At 53.7% G+C, this 23234-nt stretch overlaps 4 protein-coding genes across 5 annotated transcripts in view; 1 reads left to right on the top strand and 3 right to left on the bottom strand.

The window, feature by feature from the left end:
* The window catches only part of PDCD11 (programmed cell death 11), a 36972-nt gene extending 34691 nt beyond the window's left edge, over nt 1-2281 (top strand). Inside the window, exons 35-36 of the mRNA XM_037497860.2 lie at nt 36-201; nt 830-2281. Coding sequence (XP_037353757.1) covers nt 36-201; nt 830-1001 — 338 coding nt within the window. The 3' untranslated portion in view covers nt 1002-2281. The remainder of the gene's footprint in view (nt 1-35; nt 202-829) is intronic.
* A 30-nt stretch (nt 2282-2311) lies between these two features.
* CALHM2 (calcium homeostasis modulator family member 2) lies at nt 2312-7365 on the bottom strand. 2 transcript variants are annotated; one of them, XM_037497861.1, is made up of 3 exons: nt 7089-7365; nt 4354-5763; nt 2312-3083 (listed from the first exon to the last, which is right to left on the bottom strand). In XM_037497861.1, exons 2-3 carry the CDS (start codon nt 4906-4908, stop codon nt 2667-2669), a joined length of 972 nt encoding a protein of 323 aa, XP_037353758.1. In that variant the 5' UTR covers nt 4909-5763; nt 7089-7365; the 3' UTR covers nt 2312-2666. The 2 variants fall into 2 exon arrangements, with proteins under 2 accessions (XP_037353758.1, XP_037353759.1); XM_037497862.1 differs by having other exon boundaries at nt 4354-5094.
* A 3485-nt stretch (nt 7366-10850) lies between these two features.
* On the bottom strand, nt 10851-13944 carry CALHM1 (calcium homeostasis modulator 1). The gene is made up of 2 exons (XM_037495782.1): nt 13393-13944; nt 10851-11333 (listed from the first exon to the last, which is right to left on the bottom strand). The coding sequence occupies exons 1-2, from the start codon at nt 13942-13944 to the stop codon at nt 10851-10853; spliced, it is 1035 nt and encodes a 344-aa protein (XP_037351679.1).
* Nucleotides 13945-20624: 6680 nt separating this feature from the next.
* On the bottom strand, nt 20625-23169 carry CALHM3 (calcium homeostasis modulator 3). The gene is made up of 3 exons (XM_037497793.2): nt 22883-23169; nt 22414-22669; nt 20625-21183 (listed from the first exon to the last, which is right to left on the bottom strand). Exons 1-3 carry the CDS (start codon nt 23167-23169, stop codon nt 20692-20694), a joined length of 1035 nt encoding a protein of 344 aa, XP_037353690.1. The 3' UTR covers nt 20625-20691.
* Nucleotides 23170-23234: the final 65 nt, after the last annotated feature.

Below are 23234 nucleotides of genomic sequence, written 5' to 3'. Positions count from 1 at the left end.
GCCCGCTGTGTGTCTGAGCTGTCCTCTCTCTGCAGATGTGGATGTGATTACCAAGTTTGCCCAGCTGGAGTTCCAGCTGGGCGATGCAGAGCGGGCCAAAGCCATTTTTGAGAACACACTCAACACTTACCCAAAGCGTACAGACGTCTGGTCCGTCTACATTGACATGGTCATCAAGCACGGCAGCCAGAAGGAAGTTCGGTGAGAGGGGAATACAGGCAGGGCTGAATTCCTTGTGGGGCTTGGGAACACTGGCCAAGCTGTTGTGTTTTTGCAACACAGCAGCTCTTAGCACCCCCAGAGCTAGCCTCTGGGTTATGTCAGGAACTTTGGGTGAGAGGCGGGCCAGCGCCTCCTTGGGCTTCCCTCATAATTAACGCCATACCTGGCACTCAGAGAGAACATTCACGGGCATAATCTCACTATTGTCCCCACAAGGCAGGGAGGATGAGAGATGGGTAGACTGATGTCCACAGAGCACTAATGCCTCGCCCAAGCCCTTCAGTGAGTTAAGCAGAGCTTTTCTCACACACCCATCCCTCCCTGTGAGGCCCCATCCCAGTAATGTTGTCCTGATTCACTGTGTGACTTCAGGCAAGTAAGTCCTTTCACATCTCTGCGAGCCTGTCTGCTTATCTAGAAAGTGAGGGTGGTGGTTTCTCTCCCTGGAGACTTGCTGGGAGTTTATAATGCTAATAAAAACAAAGATGGATGTGGGCGTGCTGATAATAGGGGCCCTGGCTCCACAGCCTGAGAGCAAATGGCTGCCAGATTAGTTAGTAATTGTGTGCCAAGGACAGAGGCAAATGCTCCCTACTCTTCCTCACAGGGACATCTTCGAGCGGGTCATCCACCTGAGCCTGGCCCCCAAGAGAATGAAATTCTTCTTCAAGCGTTACCTGGACTACGAGAAACAGCATGGCACAGAGAAGGACGTGCAGGCAGTAAAGGCAAAGGCCCTGGAGTACGTGGAGGCTAAGAGCTCCGTGTTGGAGGACTAGAGGCAGGCCGGCTCCAGACGGCCCGACCTTAGGCACCTAGGCTGTAGAAGAGCTGTTGCCTGAGGACTCTATTTAAGTGCTGCTTTTTCTGCAGTACCCTTGGGGGGAATCCTATGTATAAAAATGAGTTTGCTATTTCTTACAATTCCTTTTTGCTTGTTTCATTTAAGTATCCATTCAGTTCGTCCATTTCCTTTTCTGAGGCTGTACAGTCGTTGCAGGTAGCAGCCCATGGGCTCCCAAAGAAGCCGAGTCTTCCTTTATGGTAGTTCCCTAGGGAACAGGAACGGAGGGGCTGACTCCTGACAGGCCATCTTGTGTTGGGATCCCACTTTGGCTCTGACAGGCTCTTGTTCCAGGCAGAGCCTGTCTCAGCGAGTACTTGTACGTTTTGGGGAAGCTGTGAGGTGGGGTTAGGGGGACAAAGGCTGAGTCCAGAAGGGAAAATTGGGGGATCTGGATGCCTGAGAAAAGCCCCAGGGGATTAAACTCCTGGGTCTGTCTCCTCCTAGACCCTCCATGACCAGATTACCCAGCCTCTCCCTTGTAAAATGCGGTTAAAAAGTCCTGCCTTGAAAGGTGGTTTTGTGAATTAAACAAGAACCTGTATGTTGTTTGCCGCCACCGCCTAGCAGGTGGGAGGCTCTGTGAGGATCTTGACCACATGCTGGGTGACACTGGGGAGAACCCACAGTTCTCTCCCCTTAATCTCCTCTGGGCAGAGGTTGCTGGGTCTGGGCATTGGTTCCTTGAGCCCTGATGGAGAGGGGACTAGTCAGGTCATCATACATTCCAGCAGCCATTGTAAAGTACCCAGGACAGTCTCACTGCCTCCTTTGATAAGTAATATCTTATCAGAGTTCTTTGAGGCCAGCTCACACCCAACTAGTTGATGAAACCATTCCTCTCTGGCTTCATTTTGAGGGAATTAAAAATTTTCTCTGGCAGAGCTTTAAATATTCTGAGGACTGGAAAGCTTTTCTATGGGAAATAACTGAGTCCGTCCCTGCAGACAGATGGGGACAGAGGAGACCATTAAAAGGCTTTCGAGGTGGTAGAGGCCTTTAGCTAAGGATGGGCTGGGAAGGAGGGGAAGCTGGGGCAGTCTAGTTCTTGGACTGTAGCATTAGGTTATAGGAGTTAGGCTGCCTTACTGAGTGCAGGGTCTTCTGTCTTGTGAAATGGAAGCTGAGCTTCCCTTTGAGAAAGACCAGTCTCCATCTGTTACCTGGCTCTCCCTGCACCCCTACCCTCCCTGCAGTGACCTCTGAGCTTCTCTGTCCCCTCCCCTCCCCACCCCCGCCCCCTGGGATAGAATTTCAGCTTGCTATGGCAAGGCCGATGCAGTAATATAGACACCAAGGTAGTCCTTTCTCGTAGGAAAAGCTTTACCAAAAATTTTAATCCATAAAATGAAGCCTGAGGTGCACACTGGTGGGCTGCTTCCCAGCCAAGCTCCACTGAGCTGGACGTCCATCTGCTGTTGGACACGAATTAACTGCACAGTGTCCTGCCAAAGAGCCCACTGGTGAGTTTCTTTGTCACCCAGCTCTGCTAACTAGTGCTTCCCGGCCCAGGAGTCCCACCAGTGAAAGGTCATCCACAGCAGAGTCAGGGCTTAGTTTGGGACCAAGTGCCATCGTTAGCAGAGTGGGAACAGGGCCCTTATGAGGGTAGCAGGCCCATCTCTATGTTGTCAGGAGTCGTGCCATTGCCCGCCAGGCCCTGGGCCCACTTGTGCAGGCGGCTGTAGAGTGGGAGGCCCTGGTTCTCGCGGTACAAGTAGACGCCGGTGATGGCGTTCCACTGTGGCCGAGGCTGCGTGCCCTGCACTGGGAACTTGGCCACCAACTCCTCATCATCCTTGTTGAGCGCCACGAAGCCGAAGAAGCGCTGCACGTTGTTGGCAGCAAGCACCCGGGAGTGCACCTCGGTCGTGCGCTGGAAGAGCTGGTCCTCGTTGGCGCGGTACTGGGCCCAGTAGGCTTCCTGGCGGTAGCTGAGTGGTGAGCAGTAATGCTTGAGGCACTTGGTCAGGAACACCAGGATGGACACCACTCCGATGAGCAGCCACCCAAAGAGCTGGCCAGAGACGGGGTAGGGTTTAAGAGGGACAGGGAGCTGCAGGGGGTGGGGGTAGTGACTGGGCACCCACCCCAACCCATGAGGAAGTAGAAGGAGCTGGTTAGTTGAACTTGGCCTCAGAACCCCCTCCCCCCAGCCCCCGTGAGCTGTCACTTCTGGTTCTGTCACTTCTCTGGCCAGATTTTGTTTCTGTAAGGGAAGAACACCCTCTGGCTATGAGTCCACCTCTGTCCTCTCTCCCTGAAACGCAATACTTTCTCTGTTTTAAGATGTTGGCTCTTGCAGTTTCTGCTGCCATTCCTTCTGCCCCAACTCCCTCTCCCCCATCTCAGCCCGTTAAAATTCACCTCAACCTGCCAGGCTCAACCTAGATGCCACCTTCAGGAGGACTTCAAATGCCCTCCAAGAGCATTCTTGCTCTCCCTGAGTGCCCCATGGCCTGCTTCTGCTTACATCTTCCTCTTTCTTGCTTCAAAATCACCATGTGCTGGTCTCAGGTGCTCATTTGGGTATAAGCTTATTGAGGGCAAGGACAATCAAGGTCACCTTTGTGTCACCATTTGGTCCTGTACAAAGATCTGTGAGTTTGATAAAATAAATTTTATTCCTCCATCTGCCTTCCTGTCCTGTGCTGCTTCCAGCTCTCCCTCTCTGTCTATTCGTGTTCCTTAGGTACTTGAGATCTTTTGAAAAAGTGGTGCCATCTCTTCTTCACCCCCTACTTCTCTTAAGTGGACACTTTGACTTGGGTTTTTCTGCCTCTGCCCAGGTCCCTTCCCTCAGCCTCTCTCCCAACCCACCTCCCTTCCTTCAGAACTAAGCTAAGCCTGGGCAGGCATCAGGGCAGCAGCTAGTGAATCCTCACTCAAAAGCCCCTCCTAGCTCATGCTTGAGGCTGACTCAGAGCCAGGGCCCTCCCTGTACCCTGGAGTGAACCACGCTCCACTATCAACTCAAGGCCTCAAGGCCGACAACAAATGTTGCAAAGTCTTGCAGGGGTTTGTGCTCAGTCTGGCTGGAATGAGGGAATCTGGTATCAAGGCTCAGTCAGAGGCAGAATGTACCTTTCATGTTACTTGGAACCAGAATTGATCCTCGCCCCACCAAGCACTAACCCATGGGTTATGCAGCTCTGATGCTGACACTGATAGTTTAGGCCCTTCTTGGAACCTTCCTTCCTGAAGACTCCAGCTTTAGCACTGGGCCAACCTGGCAGCTCCTGCTGCTACCACCTAGGGAAGAAGGAGCTTCCCTTTGCACACCTTACCTGGGACTCATACTTGAGCCTGCGACTGACCTCCTCCCGGAAGGCTGACAGGTTGGCAGGGCCCTCCCCGCAAGGGAACCGGGCCAGGATTTCGGTGGCATGAGCTTGCGGGAAGTCCACTTCCCCCCCTATGAGCGAGGAGGGGTCCACAAACTCGCTGAGAGCACAGACATAGGCCTCGCCGCGCAGCAGGGAGATGACAGACCAGGTGACAGGGGCCACAGCCGCCCGGCCCAGGATGGAGCTTAGAAGGAGGAAGTTGGGGGCAGCTGAGCAGTTCTTGATCCTCCGGTACTGGCACTCGGCAACTAGGTTCCAGGTATGGTTGTTGAGGATGATGCTGATGAGGAAGAGCACCAACGCAGGCACGCCGATGGCTGTCAGCCCGTACAGGTAGTTCCGGGCTGGTGAGCAAGGGCAGTGGAAGGCCACCACGGAGAACAGCTCCTGGCTGCCTACTGTACCCAGTGCCACCAGCCCATTGAAAATCATCACATCCTTGCTTTTGAAGAAGAGCGATAGGAAGCGGAAGTTCTCTGCAATCAGGGCTGCCATGACGATAGGTTGGGCTGGGGACCCTCCGTAGTGCGGGGCAGCAGGAGACCAGATGGGTGCTTGCTGGTAGGGCTAGGAAGGAGCGCAGGATGGTGGGTACCTGATGGCTGGGCACGGTCTTGCCATTTCATCCCCTGCAGTGGCCAGCCTGATGTTCCCCGGAGAATAGCAGATGACCGATAATGTCTGCCAATAAAAACAGGGATGGGGGTTGTAGGGTTGCTTGTGTGGCTCTTGAGAGGAAGGAGGCTGGTGAAGCCAGGGCCAGGGGGTAGTGATGGTAGCCAGAGTTCATGAGCTTACTGTGTAAGCACATTTACATCCATCCTTGCCCATTCTCACGATTCCACACTGCACTGTCAACCCCCAGTGTCCACAGAGAAGGTGGAGGCTCCTTGGGGCGAGTGACTTGCCAGGGTCACATGTAAGTGGCAGGGCTGAGATTCAAGCTCAGGTCTACCTCCCCCAAACACAGGTTTGTGTGCATACCAGCTTCTCTTGGGGGAGAGTTAGGAATGGACCAGTGGAATTGGGGGGCGTAGGATGTTGACTGGCTTTCCCTTTGGGATTCCAGAAGTGCTAATATTCTGAGGCTTTGGGGCGGTGTCCAAAAGTATTCTCAAGGCCTCTAATCAGTGGGTGTAAAAGCAGGAGGGAGTGTCCTGGTGGATAAGGGACTTGGATTTGACGCTGTGGCCCAGGGTGGGTGGAGGGCCCTGGAGTAGGGGCTGAGCCTGGCATAGCGTCCCTAGGGTCCCTATGAGCCTTTTCATTCTGGCGACCTCGGACTCCAGACTGGCTTAGGAGATCCTGCCTCTCAAGATACTTTGACTTTTCTCTGGACCTCAGTGTCACCTGTGAAAAGAGCAAAGATTATTGTGGTCCATGCTCTCCTCTTAAAGTTGCTGGAGGGAAAAGAAAGGAATAAACGCATGGAAATTGTCCTGAGCTAGAGTCTGCCATTTCTCTCACCCTGCTGAGTCTTCACAGTGGCTCTCAAAGATGGGGGTGGGGGGAGCAATTTGCAAAGATCAGGACACTAAGCTCTAAAGAGTATAAAGTACCTTGCTGGAGGTCGCTCAAATATTGAACAGCTTTCCTAAGGACGCTTGGGAAGAGGACATGGGTGGGTCCAGCTAAATGAGTCTTAAATTTTCTTGGTCTCCTCTGTGCCCATCCATGAGTGCCCTGGCCATCCTCCCCCTTCCCACCCATTACCACTTCCCCATTCAGCAGCCTCCCAGCAGCCCTATCCACCCATGTCCCTGGGCCCAGAGACCCTTCCGCGTACCAGCAACAGGAAGCCTTGATGAAGGCCAAGGCTCAGTCATGCCCATCAGCCCCTTATGAACCTGCCCTGCCCTGCCTGGGTCTGGGCTGCACTGGCCTGGCAGGCAACTAGGAAGTGGCCATGGCCTCAGGCTAGCGTGAGGTTCTGCCCCAACTCCCTTTCTAGGCTCCACCCACACAAACTGGGGAGATAGACCAGGGTGTGGCCCCACCACCTCCCTTTCCATTTTGGGTTTGAAAAACAAAAGTCCACAGGCCAGCAGAAACCAGGGAGGAGGATGGGGGTGGGCAGCAGCGTCTTTCCTTCTGTGCCTCCTCTGTACACCTCCACCCCCATCTCTGCCAAGGCTGACAGGAGGACTGGGCAGGGCTGGGTAGTCATGGAGACCAGAGGAGGTGGTAGAGGAGAAGGAGGGAGCTGGCTCTACCCTCGACTCCCACTCCAGGGGTTTGCCTCTAACTCTTGGGAAAGGAGATTGTAGTAACTACTGCCGGGGATGAACGGGTTAAAGCAGCCCCTCCCTCTTCCTCTTCCCTTTCCTTCTTGACTTCAAGACTCCTAAGAGCTCCTGTGGGGGCCCTGGGTTCCTAAATGGCCCAAAATAGGGTGCAAGAGGCCTGAACACTGTGGGTGGAGCACAGAGGAGGGTCCAGGCCATCCTTTGAGACTGCTGCCTCTGCCCCCTCAAGCCAGGGAGGAGTCACATCCAGGTTTCCCCAATAACTATAGAACCCGAGACTGCCGGCTTGGGGAGGGAGGCTGGAGTGGCCTGGCCCAGAATGGAGGGTCCTTAGCCAGGGCCCCTCTCCAGGGCAATCCCTCCAGGCAGCCACAGAAGGGTCCTGCTTTCCCAAGGCCTGGCACACCCTAGGGAGGGGCCCTTCCCTACCTGAGCCAGCTGCAGTACCAGTCTGCTGGAGGGCTTGGTTCTCCGAGGGGTGTTCGGCCTCTTGGCCTGCAGCCAGGCAGGGCGGCCTGCTTGGTGTGTGGAGGCCCGGAGGGCTGTGCTCTCCGAGTTACCCTCCTGATTTTCTTCTCCGGAGCAGGGCACTTGAGACCAGTGGAGCCTCTGGCTGATGGCGGCTTCAGAAAAGTTTAACCCCAGAAAAGAGGAGGGGACAACAGGATGGAGTGTGCGCACCAGCAAGTGGAAAACAGCTTGGGGCGCCAGGCAGGGGGCGGGAGAGGGCGGAGAGAGGAAGAGAAGCGGAGGCTGCTGTCTGCAGCTGCTCGGCTGGCCTCGGTGCAGGCTGCCCCAAGACAGGCCCTATCCTGCTCTACACCAGAGGGACCAGTTCAGTGGCAGGCAGGGGGCCTTCCAGGAGATCTGGCCTGGGCTTGCCCTCCAGGCCAATTTCTTAGAACACCCTCCTGAAGGATATGGAAAGTCTGACATGAACTTGTGTTCACGGCAGCCTGTCCACATGGCCAAATTAAGGAACCAATCTAAGTGCCCCTGGACGGGGGACTGGATGAAGAAATTGCTCAATGTATACTCATGCAACACAACTCAGCTATTCAAAAAGATGAAATGATGCCTTTGGGGTCAACATTGATGGACCTTAAGGTGATTATGTTAAATGATGTAAATCAGAAAGTGAAGGACAGATAGCAAATGGTTTCACTTATCTGTGGAATATAAATAACCAGAGAACATATACTGGCCAAACACAGCAAAACAAACCTCAGAGTTGGAGAAAAATGAAAAAAAAAAAATACACTGGTTACCTACCAGAGGGAAGGGGAGGAGAGAGAGAGGATGGAGAGAGGACGGTGATAGGGCATTGGTTTGCGAGGTTTACTGGAAGGTGAGTGAAATGTGCCCATGTGGAGTAGTAAAACTAACCCCAGGGCCTCCCTAGTGGTGCAAGGGGTTAAGACACAACCTACGAAGCTATCCGCAGCCACTGTAGCACGAGTTGGATCCCCGGCCAGAGAGATACCCACATGGCGGAGCAGACCTCTCCTGACTCGCCCGCTGCTCCCTTCTGCAGTGCATTTCAGTTGATCTGCCTGTTCTGCTCCCCACTCTGTCTCTGGTGGATCTCTCACCCCCCACACCTCCGGCTTGTACCCCAGTTCTTGTATGCATAAATAAATAAATCTTTAAAAAAAAACATAAAAAATTGTAACCCCAAGCCCCAACGTTATATAGACATTTAAACAAGAGGGGGAAAAAAAAGAGCAAGCTTAATCCCTATCGAGCAGAAGCAGCTGGACGAATGTCCACTCCTACCCTCCTCCTGCAGAGTTGGGGAGAGATGCCATCAGACTGCTGCTAAACCGCAGCAGGATGCTGGTGAGGGCACCCCTATCCTGTTCTGGCCTGTCTCCCTCAGACCCATTCTGCAGCTGACTATACAACCTCCCCCTGCTGGCTCTTTTGCCCACACTGTCCCCAAGTACTGCTTTAAATCTCAGGAGGGCTTACAGGGAATTCTGTTGACTAGGGGTTTTTCAAAGCCCAGTGGGCAGAACTCTGACTGTGGAGCAGAAATGACAAGGAGGCAGATTTCTAAAGGCAGCCCATTGAGAGGTCATGGGCTCCCCATCTGTGAGAGTGTGCAAGCTGAGGCTGCCAGGTCAAGTTCAGGAATGCTGAAGAGCAACATCCTGTCCAAGCACAGGCTAGATAACCACTAGGATCAAGGCTGAGACCCCCAGGACCCGGTTGACTCTGCAACGCTGTGGTTCTAGAACAGTGGAACTGAGTGACAAGCTGGCCTCACTGAGCTGGGCTTATCCGTGTGAGGAAATGAAGGCAAAAGGGACCAGGGTTTATTTTTCAGCTGCTACCATGTGCCAAAAACCATTCCAAATTCTTACTCAGAAATTGTCTCCCTTATCGTCACTATAACTCTGAAAAGCAGGTCTTTTATTTTAATATCCATTTCACAGATAAACACACCAAGGTTCAGAGGGCTTCTTTGACTCTGATATGCGAACCCGGGTCTGTGTTACCCAGAGATTTTACTCTCTCTCCTCCTTTGCACCTCCCAATTCCTTTTGCCGCTGGGAGTCCCCTACGTTGCATCTGAATCCTTCCCTCATTCAGGGCCTAGATCAAGTACTATCTCCTAGAGGAGCCCTCTGGCCCACAGTGGCCTGCACAGATCCCCCTCTTCCCAAATTATTAAAGGAGGGGCTGGGGGTCCAGAGTGGGACTAGAGGGAAAACATTAAACAATGCTGTGCAGGTCAAGGCCAAAATAAATTCTTAGATGATAGGAACTTGCATCTCTGGTTCCATATGTTTAGCGTTTCCCCCTTGACAAAGGTAGCCCCAGTCTCTTACCTCCTGTCCCCTGAGCTCAGGGGGAGGAGAGTGTTAAGCCCTCAAGGTCAGTAATCAGCAGACAGGTGAGCCACCTCATACTGAGTGCCCGCCGTGTGCCATGCCCTTGCACACCTCACTCATTTAACACAAGCTCTGAGGTAGGTGCCTCCTCCCCATTGTACAGATGAGGAAACTGAGGCACAGAAAATGAAGCAGCTGGCCCAATGGACAGAGTTGGTAAGAGGCAGATCCAGCACTTGACTTGTTCTGAGCTGTTTCCAGTCCAGACCACTCCTGCTCCTCCAGGCCCCCTTCTCAATGCAGAGCCTCTCAGCTCCTTCGGGGCCCCCTGCTGCAGGACTGTGTCTATGAGAATGGGAAGACTTCAGCTTCTGTCTCTCCAGGAGACCCAGATATGAGGTGACTGTCAGAGTGGTTCTCAAGGAACCCATATGGCCTGAATGCGTCTCCCCAAACATATACGTTGAATATTAAGCTCTAGAGGTGGCATTAAGAGGTAGGGCCGTTGGGCGGTGCCTAAGTCATGGGGCAGAGCCCTCCTGAATGGGATGAGTGCCTCTACCCATATCCCTGGCCTTTCCCCAGGTGAGGACCTAGTGAGAGGCACTGCTGTAAACAAGGAAGGTGGCCTCCACAACAATCTCTCTGTGGCGCCGGGATGGATTTTCAGTCGCCAGAGCTGTGAGAAATACATTTCTGTTATTTATAAATTCCCCAGCCTGTGGTTCTGTTAAAGCACTCAAAGGGACTAAGACAGGAGGCCTTTTGTGCTTGGTGCTAAATGTCCAGTCCACCTCTACAATTGTTGAGTGACCTCCATGGTGACCCCACATGCTGGCTTCGCCTGAGTGGAAAGGGTCTCCTGGCATCTGGTCTCATCACCTGTCACATCAGGTAATGCTGTGCGCCACATCCTTATGGCCCTAGGCCCACTGGCCAGAATCAGAGGATCGTGCTTAGGGAAATGACTGGATACCCCCCCAACCCTCCCTAAGCCTTGAGCTTAGGGAACAGAGGTCCTTAAAAGCCACAGATAAGACTGGACACTGGGGCAAGGGTGTTCATAGAAACTGAGAGGAGACACTGAGCCAGGGATGAAGTGGCCTGGGAAGGGCTGGGCAGGTGAAGTTCTGACCCTTTCTGACTGATGCTGCTCAGTGCCCATGCCCCAGGCCTCCTAAGGTGTGGCCACAGCCAGAGAGGTGAGGTCCCCTTCCGGTTCCAAATTTCCTCTCTCCAATGGGCAGGTGAATGCCTGGGCATGGGTTCTGCTCCAGGAAACCACTACCCAAAACCTCTGGCCCGAGGGGCTGTGGCTCCGACCCCCATCCCTGCCTCTTCACCTGGCCATAGCTCACACTTTGCTGAAGTAGGTGGCCACCTCCTTGCGTGGAGGCCGGGAGCCGCCCCCGGCCCAGCCATTGCCCACCAGCGGTTCCTCCTGGCCCAGCCGCAGGGGCGGCTTGCATTTGTGCCAGCTGGTGAGCAGCCTGTTCATGGTCCCTTGATCGGTGATGCCACGCAGCTTCTCCTTCTCCTCCTCTGCACCGTCGCCAGGAGCCGGGGCGGCTGAGCCAGCGGGGGCTGTGGTCAGTGCCCCGTGGGTGTGACCTAGCTCCAGGTCATGGTTCATGGCCTCGAAGAACTGCTGGATACAGACCTTGGCGAAAGCCTTGGCGTGCTCCGTGCATGTCTCATCGAACAGCTTGCGCTCAATGTTGATGTAGTGGGACCAGTACTTGCTCTTGAGGAAGGCGGCCTGCGTGAAGCAGGGCCGCACAGAACGCACCACAAATGCCAGCAGTGTGGTCAGCAGCACGAAGGTCCAGCCTAGTGCCTGCAGCGGGAAGTAGATAGAGTCAGTGGGCACTGCCCTCTGGCCTACACACCTGTTCAGACCCTGAGCACTTATTATATCAGGGCCTTGAGGGGAAAGGCACCTGACTGGGCAGGTGCCTTCACCTCTTGCTCTCCATTTCCTCACCTGTAAATGGGAATGTTCATACACATCCCGTGTGACTTGGGGTGGGCCCAATGTTCACACACAGGCGTTAACTACCATGGAGGTGGACTGCCTATGTTTGGATCCTGGTTCCACTGCTTACCAGTTGACCAGGAGCAAAGCACCTGACTTCTCTGTACCTTCATTTCTCCCTGCAAAATGGGGCTGGTATTAGTGCCTATCTCGTAGGATTGTTGTGAGAATGAAAAGTGATAATACACTTAGCACAGTGCCTGGTACATAGTTAGCTCTCAGTAATGATTAACCACTATTATTTTGCCAAGAGACCCTCGCTGACATGCTTCACTGAGAAGGCTTCCTCCAGGAAGCTTTCCTTGACCTCCCTAAGCCATGGTGACCCTTCTCTGAGTTCTGTCCTTTGGCTCCTGGTATTGCTTGCCTTTTGGCACTAACTGAACACTTCCTCTGTGTGGCCATGAGCTGGGCCTACTGGGGTCACAGAGACAAATCAGGCCATCGCTCAAACTCTGTGCTGAAGAGCACTGGACGTGTGGTTTCTAGCTCTGCTTTGCTATTAACTCATTGGGGGCCAAGGGGCAGGATGCCCCCCGCCCCACTTGTGCTTCAGGCTCCAGCCCCCAGCTGCACTGAGAACAGTTTAACAGTATCAGGGTGGGGGACAAGGAGCAAATCCAAATGCCTGTAGCGGGAGTCGGGTGGGTAATGGCAGAGCAGGCACAGGGTGGGGAGCTACAGACCATGAGTTTGGTCTGGGGAAGGGGACCCCTACACTGCTCAGTGAGCAACCGTGGCTCTCTAGGTGTTTCAAAGCAAAGCTGGAAATCTGATTTGTTTGCGAAAACAAACCAACAAATGGTTTTAGATGATGCCTACTAATTCTTACTGAATTTAGCATTCATCCTCTGAAGGCTAAATGAGCCATGTCTATAGGCAAGGCAGCCTGTGCTCTGGGGGCCCCTTTAGCTCTGAGGGAATGGTGTAGAGGTCAGGTGGAGGAGCAGTTGCCCCAGGCTCTGAGGGGCAAGCCCACGGGAGGGGGCCGGATTGGCCAAGGAGGAGAGAAGAGTTCTGATTGGGTGCTCAGATAGAGCTTCACAAGGATATCTGGGTGGTGATGCAGGCCCACGGGGGAGTGGGTGCCTGGGTGCCTGGACTTGCCAGGGCAGTGTGCACATGTTTCTCTGCTCTTGCAGGGCAGCCTCTGCCCCCTGCCTCCACTCCCAATCCTGCAAGGGCATGTTGCCCAGCTCCTCCTCCCCATGCTTCAGGGACTGGAGGGGAGGCTTGAGGGGCTCAGACAAGTGAGGCCCAGAAGGACAGAGGATATGGAGAGGGAAGGACCCCACTTTTGACGTTTTCATCTGGGTCCACCAGCCCCGTCTCTCGGGCACATCCCCACCCCACACATCTCCCTTGTCCCAGTGCAGCCTTCCAGGGGTACCCAGACCTCCAGCTCCTGATCCTCTAGCACAGAGGCACCAGCTGGGGGCATTTGCCAGGGAAATGTACCCAAATGGCCCAGCCACCCACTGGCCTCTTCACTGTCCAGGCCTGGAAGGGGAAAAGGATGCAAATTCCCCCCGGGTTTCAGGCTCGGATGTGGCTGAGCCCTTGGGTCAGCTCTGGGGAGGGACGTCGGGACAGATGACAGGTTTAAGGACAGAGAGAGCCATAGCACTTTCTCCAGGTGGCCCCGTTCTGGCCCTGCCCTCAGAAGCCCTGCCTCAGTCAAGAAACCATGTCACTGCCCCTTGGTGCTGTCTGAGGGGGGAGCCTCAGCCTAATGTGGGGAACCCCACTCTACTGGGAAACTATGACTACCCCCCCTTTATGAGAGGTGGGGGAGTCAGGCCCTTCTGATGGGCCCCCAGTCTGTGCAGGCAGGCTGGGGCCAAGGCCGCTGTACCCTCACCTGGGAGATGCAGCGCAGGTAGCGCACGGCCACCTCTCGGGCCAGCAGCCACTCGCCATTGTAGATCTCAGGGCAGGGCACCCGGGCCAGCAAGCGGGCGAGCTCGGGTGGGGGCAGGCCAGGCACCAGGCTGCTGTTTCCTAGCATGGTCACCGGCACAGCGGTGCAGAAGGCACACAGGAAGCACTTGCCATCGAGCAGCGTGACGGCTACCCACACGACAGGTGCGATGAGGGCGCGCTGGGCCATGGAGCAGAACATGTAGCGCAGCACGGCCGGGTCCTTGGCACGGCGGCCCGGCGGCCGCTTCCACTCTTCAGCCAGCATGGACACGTTGTTGTTCATGACCAGGCCCAGCAGAAAGAGGACCAGGGGCGGGGCCAGCAGGATGCCGGCGCTGTAGGCTGCGTTGTAGCCCGGCAGGCAGGGGCAGTTGAAATCGAAGGCCGCGTAGACCTGGGCGCTGGCCAGGGCCATGATGCCGCATATGCCATTCATGAAGGACTCCTGGTTGGACTGCAGGAACTGGAAGATCATCCGGAACTTGTCCATCGTGCCCCTCTGTGCACCCGGAGGCCTCCACCCACCTCACCACGGCCTCCAGAGTGGCCCCTGCCTTGCATCCTGCCCACCAGGTGCCAACGTCATGACTGAGACAGAGCTCAGGGCAGTGGCCGAGGTCACTGTCTCTCTGGGGAGTCTTCAGTCAGGTGCTGTCTGAGAGGGTGCAACTGGCCAATCCCGTAGGTGTGCCAGGCCTCTGCCCCACCCCTTCTTGCCCTCCTGGGCTTTTTTCCTCTCTGCAGCAGCCTCCAGCACTGGGAAACCACAGGGCAGCTGATGGGAACCTGCTCTCCGTGGGTGTGGGAGGGAGGGAGAGGAAGGAGAGGCCAGGAGAGGGTCAGGGGCTCAGGCCTGCCCAGGAAGATACTGTCACCAGCAGGACTGATTGGAAGAATCCGGGCTCATTGCAGAGGCCTGAGCTTCTGGACCTTATCCCTGGCGCTCTTGGGAAACATGTCATCCTCTTCTGCCTTCCCACTGGGTCTTTCTTCCACGCTGTAATGGGTCCAGAAGGCTCCTTATGAGTCCAGAGAGGAATGGTAACTTGATGGAACCATGGCAGTGACGGTGGTGGTTGTACTGGGAGTGATAATGCTGGTGTTGGGGAAGGTGCCAACAGAGGTGAAGGAACTGATGGTGCTGGTGGTGATGGGGAGGGTGCTGAGGGTGCTGGGGGGGACAGTGCTGATACTATGGGTCCCAGTGGGGATGGCAGTGTGAGTGTGCAGAGGGTGCTAATGTGACATGGTATAGAGTAAAAGGCCTTGAACTTGGAGTCAGAGGACTTGGATCTGAGTGCTTGCCAGGTCCCTTTCCTACCTGGCAGGTCTCCAAAGTGTCTTTGGGAAACAAGCCAGGGCCCCCCAGTGGCAGGCATATCAAAGAGGGGAAAACTAAGGGTACACTTTGATGCTTGCTTGTTCTCCCAGAGGAGCAGGGCAGATCCAGCTCCAACCAGATGACTTGAGGACGAGTCCAGAGGCTACTGGAACCTCTGCCTTCTCGAGTGGACATGGTTCTCTGTGTGTGGCTGGGGTGCCCTTTAGGCACCCAGGCTGGCTGCAGGTGCCTGCTCTAACCACGCACACTCTCACTGCAGATTCTATTCAACGGTATTTTAAAATACTGGATATAAACAGTTTGATTGGATTCTAAACCCGATATTCTCATGATCACAAGAATTTTGGTTACTGTTACTGAACATAAAAAGCAAATGTGAGAATCTTTACATACCATTCCAGATGTTGTGAATTTGGGAATGACTGTAAAAATAGTTTTGAATTTATTACCCACTTGCACCAAGTTTTTTGTGGATGGATTAATTAAACATTTGAAGAATTTATTAATAAATAACCTTGAGGGGTGAAGATGGATGAAATAGCTAAAGAGTGTCAAAAGGTACAAACTTCCAGTTATTAGATAAATCCGTCTTGGGAATGTAATGTACAGCATGATGACTCTACTTGATAATATATTGTATATTTGAGAGTTGCTAAGAGAGTAGATCTCAAAATTTCTAATTACAGGGGAAAAAAATTCTATGTGAGGTGACGGGTGTTAACTAGATTTACAGTGGTAATTGTTTTGCTGTATCTATCTATATCTATATATCTCGAATCTTATGTTGTGCACCTGAAACTAATGTTATATGTCAACTGTATCACAATTAAAAAAAAAAAAAGAGAGAGACTTGAATAGGACTTGCTGTCATTTCATGCAAAAAATCTGATGTTAAATAGTTATGTTCACCAAAGCAAACTCAAGTTTCCTATTTTAAGGTATCTGGAAGGCTTCATCTGGATGTCTCATACAAATTTAGCATTTAATACCTTTCCTAATACTTTGTATTCCATCTTCCTTATCATAAACATGTAAGATAAAAAGGATGTAATTTTTCCCACCAGGTTTTATATGGAAGAGATACCTCCCTTCTGTTTGCCCCAGTGCCATGTGTCCATATTATCCATGACTCCAGAAGGTTAGGAACTTCTGCAATGGAAGCAGGGAGGTGCCGGGTGCCTGGTGTGGGAGCCGCTGGGATGGCCTCTTGAGCACCTTCTGAAGTCAGACCTCTCTCAGTGACCACAGAAGGGACACAGGCTGCACGGGGGGACTTGTGGCCTGTGTCATCGGCCTTCACTTGTGCTGTCCCCTCTGGAAAACATCTGCCCTCTGCCCATCCAAATCCACTTCTAAGCCCTGCCCATTTGCTCATTGTTTCTTTCACTGAACAGTCAAGATTTTTTTTTATCAGCAAGAAACCATGTCCTGGAGAGGATAAGAGTAACTTCACCAATGACTTGGATTTAAGTCTCAACCCCTCCAAATACTAGTCAGGGGCGGTGGGCAAGTGATTTCCCTGTGAGTGTAGTCTTTGCCTCTGAGACTCAGAGACAGAGAAGCTCTTCCATCTCAGGTTACCTTGAGGTTGCAACGAGATGAAGCAGATAAAGAGAATAGCTCAGTGCCAGGCCTGGAGATAGCTCTAGGCAGATGAACATTATAACCTGTCATAATAATAATTATCATCTCTGCACCTGAGCTTTAGTAGTTGAACATGTTGAAAATTCGTATTAGTTTCCTATTGCTGCTGGAAAAAAAAATGACCATGAACATAGTGACTTAAAACAACATAAACTAATTCTCATGGTTTTTGGGGCCAGGAGTGTGACATGGGTCTCAACGGGTCAAAAATCAGAGATTGCAGGCTGTGTTCCTTCAGCAGACTCTAGGCGAGAAGCCATTTCCTGGCCTTTTCTAGCTTCTAAGGGTCACTCCAGTCTCTGGCTCGGGGCCACCTTCCCTCTCACCTTAGCTTCCATCCTTCCTCTCCTCTCTTTTATAAGGACACTTGTGATTATCTGGGGCCCACCGGATCATCCAGGAGAGTCTCCCGCCCTCAAGAGCCCTTACACAATCACATCTGCAAAGTCACTTCTGCAGGGAACATCCCTGCAGGATGCAGAGATTAGGAGGAAGACCTCAGGGTTTTAGGCAGCACGTTCAGCAGTGCCCGGTTGACTCCACCTGCCGGTGACTCCTGGAGCATGAGCGTGATGTGCCTAGATGGAAAGCAGCTGTCACCACCCTTCCATGCACTGGCGACAAACTCACCCACAGGTCCCACTTTGGCCTGTGGACTGGCCCCTTTGCCTCCCTTGGGATTATTGTCCTGGCACCCACTGCAGTGCTGGGGAGTCCCCTCCAGCTTGAAGGGTCATGAAAAGCAGCATGCAAAAGGGGCCGGTGGGGAGCAGGTGCTGGACCTTTAGGAAAATGCCCAATTTGCATAGGAGAGCAGCAGCTTGCAGTGCTCAGGGGAGCACTCAGAGGACCGGGTGGTGGGGGAGGCAGCAGCCCTCAGCCAGGTGGGGCTGCCGAGGCAGCTCAAGTACTGTCAGGCTGTGTTATCAGAGGTCTGAGATCTTTACCTAAGAAAGATATTGTGCTGGTCTTTTCTGCATCAGCCATACTCTATTGGGGTTTATGTATTACGGCAAAAAACTGTGCTCACCAAATATTCCATGCGCTTCCTTACAATTCTCTTTTTCGGTTAGGTCGGGGTTGAGTTCTGGGCAAGCTGACTGACACGGCTCTCTGCTCTGCGCCCACACTGCAAACAGGATACTGACAAACCAGAGCATCCAGAGTTCCTTCTGTCTCCTAAATGCCTCTGACCTGCTTCTCTCCATCTTCCCCTAAAGCCGGGGCCCCACTGGTGCTGGCCTGTCTTCTGACCCCTGTCACCCACACCTAGGCTGCAGCCAGAGCAAGCTTCTGAAAGCAGATGTCTGATTAAATCACTGCAGACTTCATTCCCTCCAAGCGCTGAAGTGCAAATTCGTTAGCAGAACCTGTGAGGACGAGGAAGAGCTGGGCTGGGGCCTCTTCCTCCCCAAGTCAGCTCCAGTTTTCCTGCCTGCTCGTGGCTCCTCAAACAGGAGAAACCCCTCATGTCTCAAGGCTTTTTCCACATGCTTTGCTGATCCCAAGGCTGCTTTTCCCTGATCTTCATGTGAGAGGCTGCTCCCTTACAGCCCACTGTGGGATCCCTGAGCCTCCTGTCCGCTGGCTGGGAGCCCATCTGTGGTGATCGGACCATCATCAAGGTCTCCCTCCTTCCTCCCCCACCCCCAAGACCTGCCAACACTTTACCTAAATCTTGCTCCACCCAGTGCCATCTCAGACATTTGCATGTCCTGACCACAGCAGGTCAGATGGGGGTGGGGGAAGCCGAGCTGCAGGAATTATCTGATCTGACAAGAGCCCAGGAGGGCAGAGATTGCCTGATATGGGGAGGGGGGGCGCTGGGTTCCAGGCAGCATCCAGGGCCTGCTCGCTGCTCCCAGCTTCGAGGACCAAAAGAAAATGCGGTGGGGCCTCCCCTGGTGGTGCAGCGGTTGAGCGCTGGGCTGCGAGGCTGCCCGCAGCCTCTGCAGTGCCGGTTCGATCCCCGGCCGCCAGCGAGGGTTTTTTTCCCCGCAAAAAAAAAAAAAGGACATGGGGTGAACCTGTGTGCACCATGGCCGCCTATCTGTGCTGATGGAGGCAATAACAGGATGGGCATGTGGTAAGGTGTGGGTGTGAGTCATCAGGGAGGCAATGGTCCTGAGTCCCTCAGGGGCTGAATCTTCCCCAGCCCTTCTAGTTTGAGTTGCAGACTGAATGGTAGTTTTTCCAGCAAGATTTAACCCTGGTGTTTCAAGGATTTTGGTTCCTGATCCAGACTCCACATGCATCCTTGGCTCAGAGGTTCGTAGACATCAATGTGAGTGGTGGTGTCTGGGTCCCCCCTCACCCTGATTTGCAGATCTGGTCCATACACCATACACCTGGAGAAATTCTCACCAGCTAAACTCTTGCTAAGGGTAGCAGGTAGATACCCCTGAGGATGTCAAGGGAACGAGGCAGCTTTAGAAAGAGACTTTAGAAAGAATTCAGGGGTCAGAGGCAGGTGGTGGGAAAGGTTGTGAGTGGGGAGTTGAGGGAGGCAGGGCTGCTGGCTGGAGGTTAGCGAAAGGTGGGCCGAGAAAGGAGCTGCATTACTGGAGCTGCACCAGGCAGGGCTGCTCCGCTTTGGAGGACTAGAAACAACTTAGCAGGACTTGAGAAGGTGCACAGCTGAAAGATGCACACCTGAAACTTGTATGGCATTACCATGCAATGTGATTTTAAAAAAAATTTAAAAAATCATTCACATTCAAAGCCCAAAACAATCCCCTCAACAGGAAATAAAAAAAGTATTCATCTGCAGTAGCAGCAAGAGGAACTTAACAAGCAGACTGGCTAGAGCTTACTCAGACAACTGTGGGGGGAGCTGCAGGAAATCTGACCAAGCACCGAAAACAAAACCACAAACACAGCCTCGTAGAGGGCACCTGGCAGCAGACTGCAGAGGGCAGACTCCAGAGCCAGGCCTCCTGAGGTCAAGTTCCAGCTCATACAAGACGACCTCCGACATCTTAACCTCTTTATGCTGTTTTCTTTTCTTAAAAAATAGGACTAATAACAACCTACTTCAGTAGTACATACAAAAGATTTATAAAAATGCACATCCAAAACTTATCTAGTGTTACAAGGCAATGTTACTTCAATAAAATGTACTTTAAAAACCACCCTAACCATCCTACTTCACTAGATTATCATATGGATTAAATGAGTTAATCTATGTAAAGATCTGGAACAATGTCAGGTACACAGTAAGCACCAGGTAAGCATGTGTTGTTTATTTCGAGTCTGGACATCAAGTGCTTGTTGGAAATGCAGTCTCAGACAGAGTCCCAGGCGCCCTCAGAATCTGCTGTGAACAAGAGCCCCAGGTGAGGTTGCTCAAGTTTGTGAAGCAAAGCACTGCTTTGGGCTACACAGGGCCCAGGAAGACCACAGAGCAGGTTTTCTATGATCCAGCAGACCGGGTAAAGGAGGAGTCAGAGTCCTCAGTGGCTTTTGCAGGCCTTCTATTTAGATTTACCAGGCACACAGCAGGCAGGGGTGCTGGGGGGCCCAGAGGCTGGCAGGCCTTCCAGCCCCCAGCAAATCCTCACTCTATCTGGGCTCTCTCTGGCGTTCTCTCTGCTTCTCTTCTTCTCTCAGCTTCTGCTCATTCTTGGCTGCTGCTGGCATCCCCGTGACGCCGCCCTTATAAACGCAGTCTTAGCCCAGGTGAATCCCATCTACCTATGCCCACACCCTACTCCAGGTGTCCGCCATCAGGCATGCATTCAGGACCGCAGGGTTCCCTCATCTATCCTGATGGCGGGAGGGCAGAAAAGCCTGGTACTTTTTACCTTACCCTACAATATGACACCCCAAAACTAGACCAGAGATAGGATTTAAAAAAAAATATTTATTTATGCATACAAGAACAGGCCATATGGGGTACAGGCCAGAGGATTGGGGAAGGGGTGAGAGGATACATCAGATATAGAATGGGGAACAGAACAGGCAGACTGACTGAAATACACTGCTGAGGGGAGCAGCTGGCGAGACAGGAGAGGTCTGCTGCGCCATGTGGGCAGCTCCCTGGTCGGCCAGGGATCCACTCGTGCTGCAGTGGCTGAGGACAGCTTCATAGTGCGGTGCTTGACCCCTTGCGCCACCAGGGAGGCCCAAGAGATAGGGCTGTTTTGAGGAAGGAGACTAACAAGAGTCCGGCTGCCCTACTTTGGGATCCCCACAGCCTGGAAAATCCCCAGATTCTTGTCAGCCCCGGCAACAGAGACACTGCCAGGGCCCCTATACATCGGTGTGCTGTGGCAGCCTGGTGCCTGGGACCACTGTGGGGGCACGGTGGTTGAGGCCACCTCCCCAGAGTCCAGAGGAGGCCACAAGTTTGAGAGGTGGTTTGCTGGAGTACCAGGTGCTCAGGAGGTGGTCTACCTGCTCCCGGCTGGACACCACACGCAGGTGGGCCTTGCCAATTCTGCCATCCGGGCCCTCTGGGGGCTCAGGCATCTCGGGGGGCTCGGGCCCTCTGCCCCCTGATTCCCGCTGCAGGCCCCGCACCCGCATCTCGCTCTGCATGCTAGCAAAGAAGTGCAGCACGCAGCGGTGAGCGAAGTCCCGTGCATGCTCACAGCACGTCTCATCGAAGAGCTTCTGCTCCAGGTCCACATAGTTGCTCCAGTATCTGCGCTGCAGGAAGACTGTCTGGTCGAAGCAGGGCCTCAGGCAGCGGGCCAGGAAGGCCAGGATGATCAGCAATAGGGTGATGCTCCAGCCGATGGCCTGGGGAGCACAAGATGGGCCATGGGCTGGGCACATGTGTAGTGCTGCATGGCAAGGGGTTTCCAAACTAGCCACCTTTTGTTACCAACCACCTCCACCCTCCTCCCTTCCATGAGAGATATCTCATCCTTGCACCAGCTATCTCTCCACCCTTCGGTCCTCTCTCGGGACTATCCATCCATCGTTTTCCTATTCAGACATCCTCGCAGCCCTTCATCCCTCTGTCCATTCGAGGAACATTTAATATGACTGAGGACTCACATCTGAGTCAGGACTTGGACTCTGGTCTCACTGCAATTCCCTCAGTCTTTCCACCGAACATGTGGGAGCTCAGGGTGAAGGAGACCAACCCTTCCTTTATTTTGTAGGAGAAACAGGCTGGCATCCTTCTAGAGGGTAAGTGGGTGGCCAGTGTCATGTCATGGGAGTCCAGTGTGCCCAGGAAGCTGGCCCTGCCTTCCCCATATGACTTGTCTGCACTTGTTCCACCAGTTTTATCCTACAGCGCTGGCGATGCTCTACGTATATGGGTCCATGTCAGTACTTTGGGGAGCACAGCAAAGGCTGAGGAAGTAGTGGCAGTAGAATCTGGAGTTTGAGCTGGGAGTGGGGCTGGGTTTGCCCCCAAGATAATGGAGTTGGTGCCTGGTGGGAAGCCAGGCACCTGGCGCACAGGGAGGACCTGCTGTGCAGGGAGGTGGTTAGGGGGGCTGGAGTAATGGCACATGTATTCAGATCCTGGCCCTGCCTCTTACAGGCTGTGTGACTTGGACCTTGTGAACTAAGCCCACAGAGACTCATCTCCTTGTCTGCAAATGGGGTGGTGGTGACCTCATCCACCTGTGAGGCTGTTCTGAGACTGAAACAAAGTAATGCACGTGATGGGCCTTGTGTGCACCTCACATGTCGGTGTTCCCTTAGTGGGGATTGTTATTGTTTGTGAGGGGCAGGAAGAAGGATGCCAGCCAGCCTCCTGGGCATGATTCCAAGACAGTATGGGCCCTGGTCTCTGTCCTGGGGTGAGTGAGTATCAATGGCAAAGCGCCCATTTCCTAAGACCCAATACTGTCCTGTACGGGGGCCATTGATCTCCCCAGAACAACCTGCTCCTTGGTCGGGTCTCCAGCAGTGGGGAGGGACCCCATGAGGTCATTTGCACCTCTTCACCCTCCACCCTTGGGGACAAATGCAGGATATTTTTGAAGGTTGGGAGAGGGCTGCCCGAGTCACCTGCGACAGGCAGCGTAGATAGCGAGACACTGCTTTTCGAGCAGGGCTGTCCCTGACCAGCTCATCCTCTTTGCAGGGCACCTTGGCCAGGAAGAGCTGCACCTGGCTGGGGGTCATGTTGGCAAAGTCCAGAAATTTCTCGGGGTCCACAGAGCTGCTGAAGGCACACACAAAGCACTTCCCATCAAGGAGAGCCAGCAGGATCCAGACGATGGGGGCGGCCAGCGCTCTTTGCAGCACGGAAGAGCACATATACCTGGGGGCACAGGAAGGGGTGGGGGTTACAAAGAGCAGCCTGAATGTAGCTGCCGGAGGAAGCCTGCAGGAAGGTAGGACAGTCCCCACGGGGGGCAGGTGGAGTTTGGGGGTGCACCTGGTGGATCCTGGGTGGGTGACAGTGCTCATGAGGAGTGGGGTTTGGGAAGCCTCTGACAGTGCCCATGGGCACCTGGGCAGTGCGGGACCATACCTGACGATGCCTGGGTCCTTCCTCCGGTGTCCTGGGGGCCGGCGCCACTCCTCCACCATCACCACAGACTGGCGGTTGGCCAGGAGGCCACAGAGGAAAAGGGCCAGCGGGGGCGTGAGCAGCAGGCCCAGGCCGTAGAGGGCATTGTAGCGTGCCAGGCAGGGGCAGTTGAAGTCGAAGGAGGAATACAGCTTGATTGTGACCGCAGACAGCAGCAGGCAGATGCCATTCATCACCGACTCCGAGCTGGACTGGAAGTGCTGGAAGAACATTCGGAATTTATCCATGGCCCCAGGCTGGATGGGTTGGACAGATGGGGGTGGGGGTTCAGTGAGGCTTTAGCTGCTCTGCT

The sequence above is a fragment of the Talpa occidentalis genome, unplaced genomic scaffold (assembly GCF_014898055.3).
Source record: "Talpa occidentalis isolate TD23 unplaced genomic scaffold, MPIMG_talOcc4v2.1 talOcc4.8, whole genome shotgun sequence".
Lineage (NCBI taxonomy): Eukaryota > Metazoa > Chordata > Mammalia > Eulipotyphla > Talpidae > Talpa > Talpa occidentalis.
Note: the sequence above shows the minus strand (reverse complement) of the source record. Positions and strands in the feature narration are given on the sequence as shown.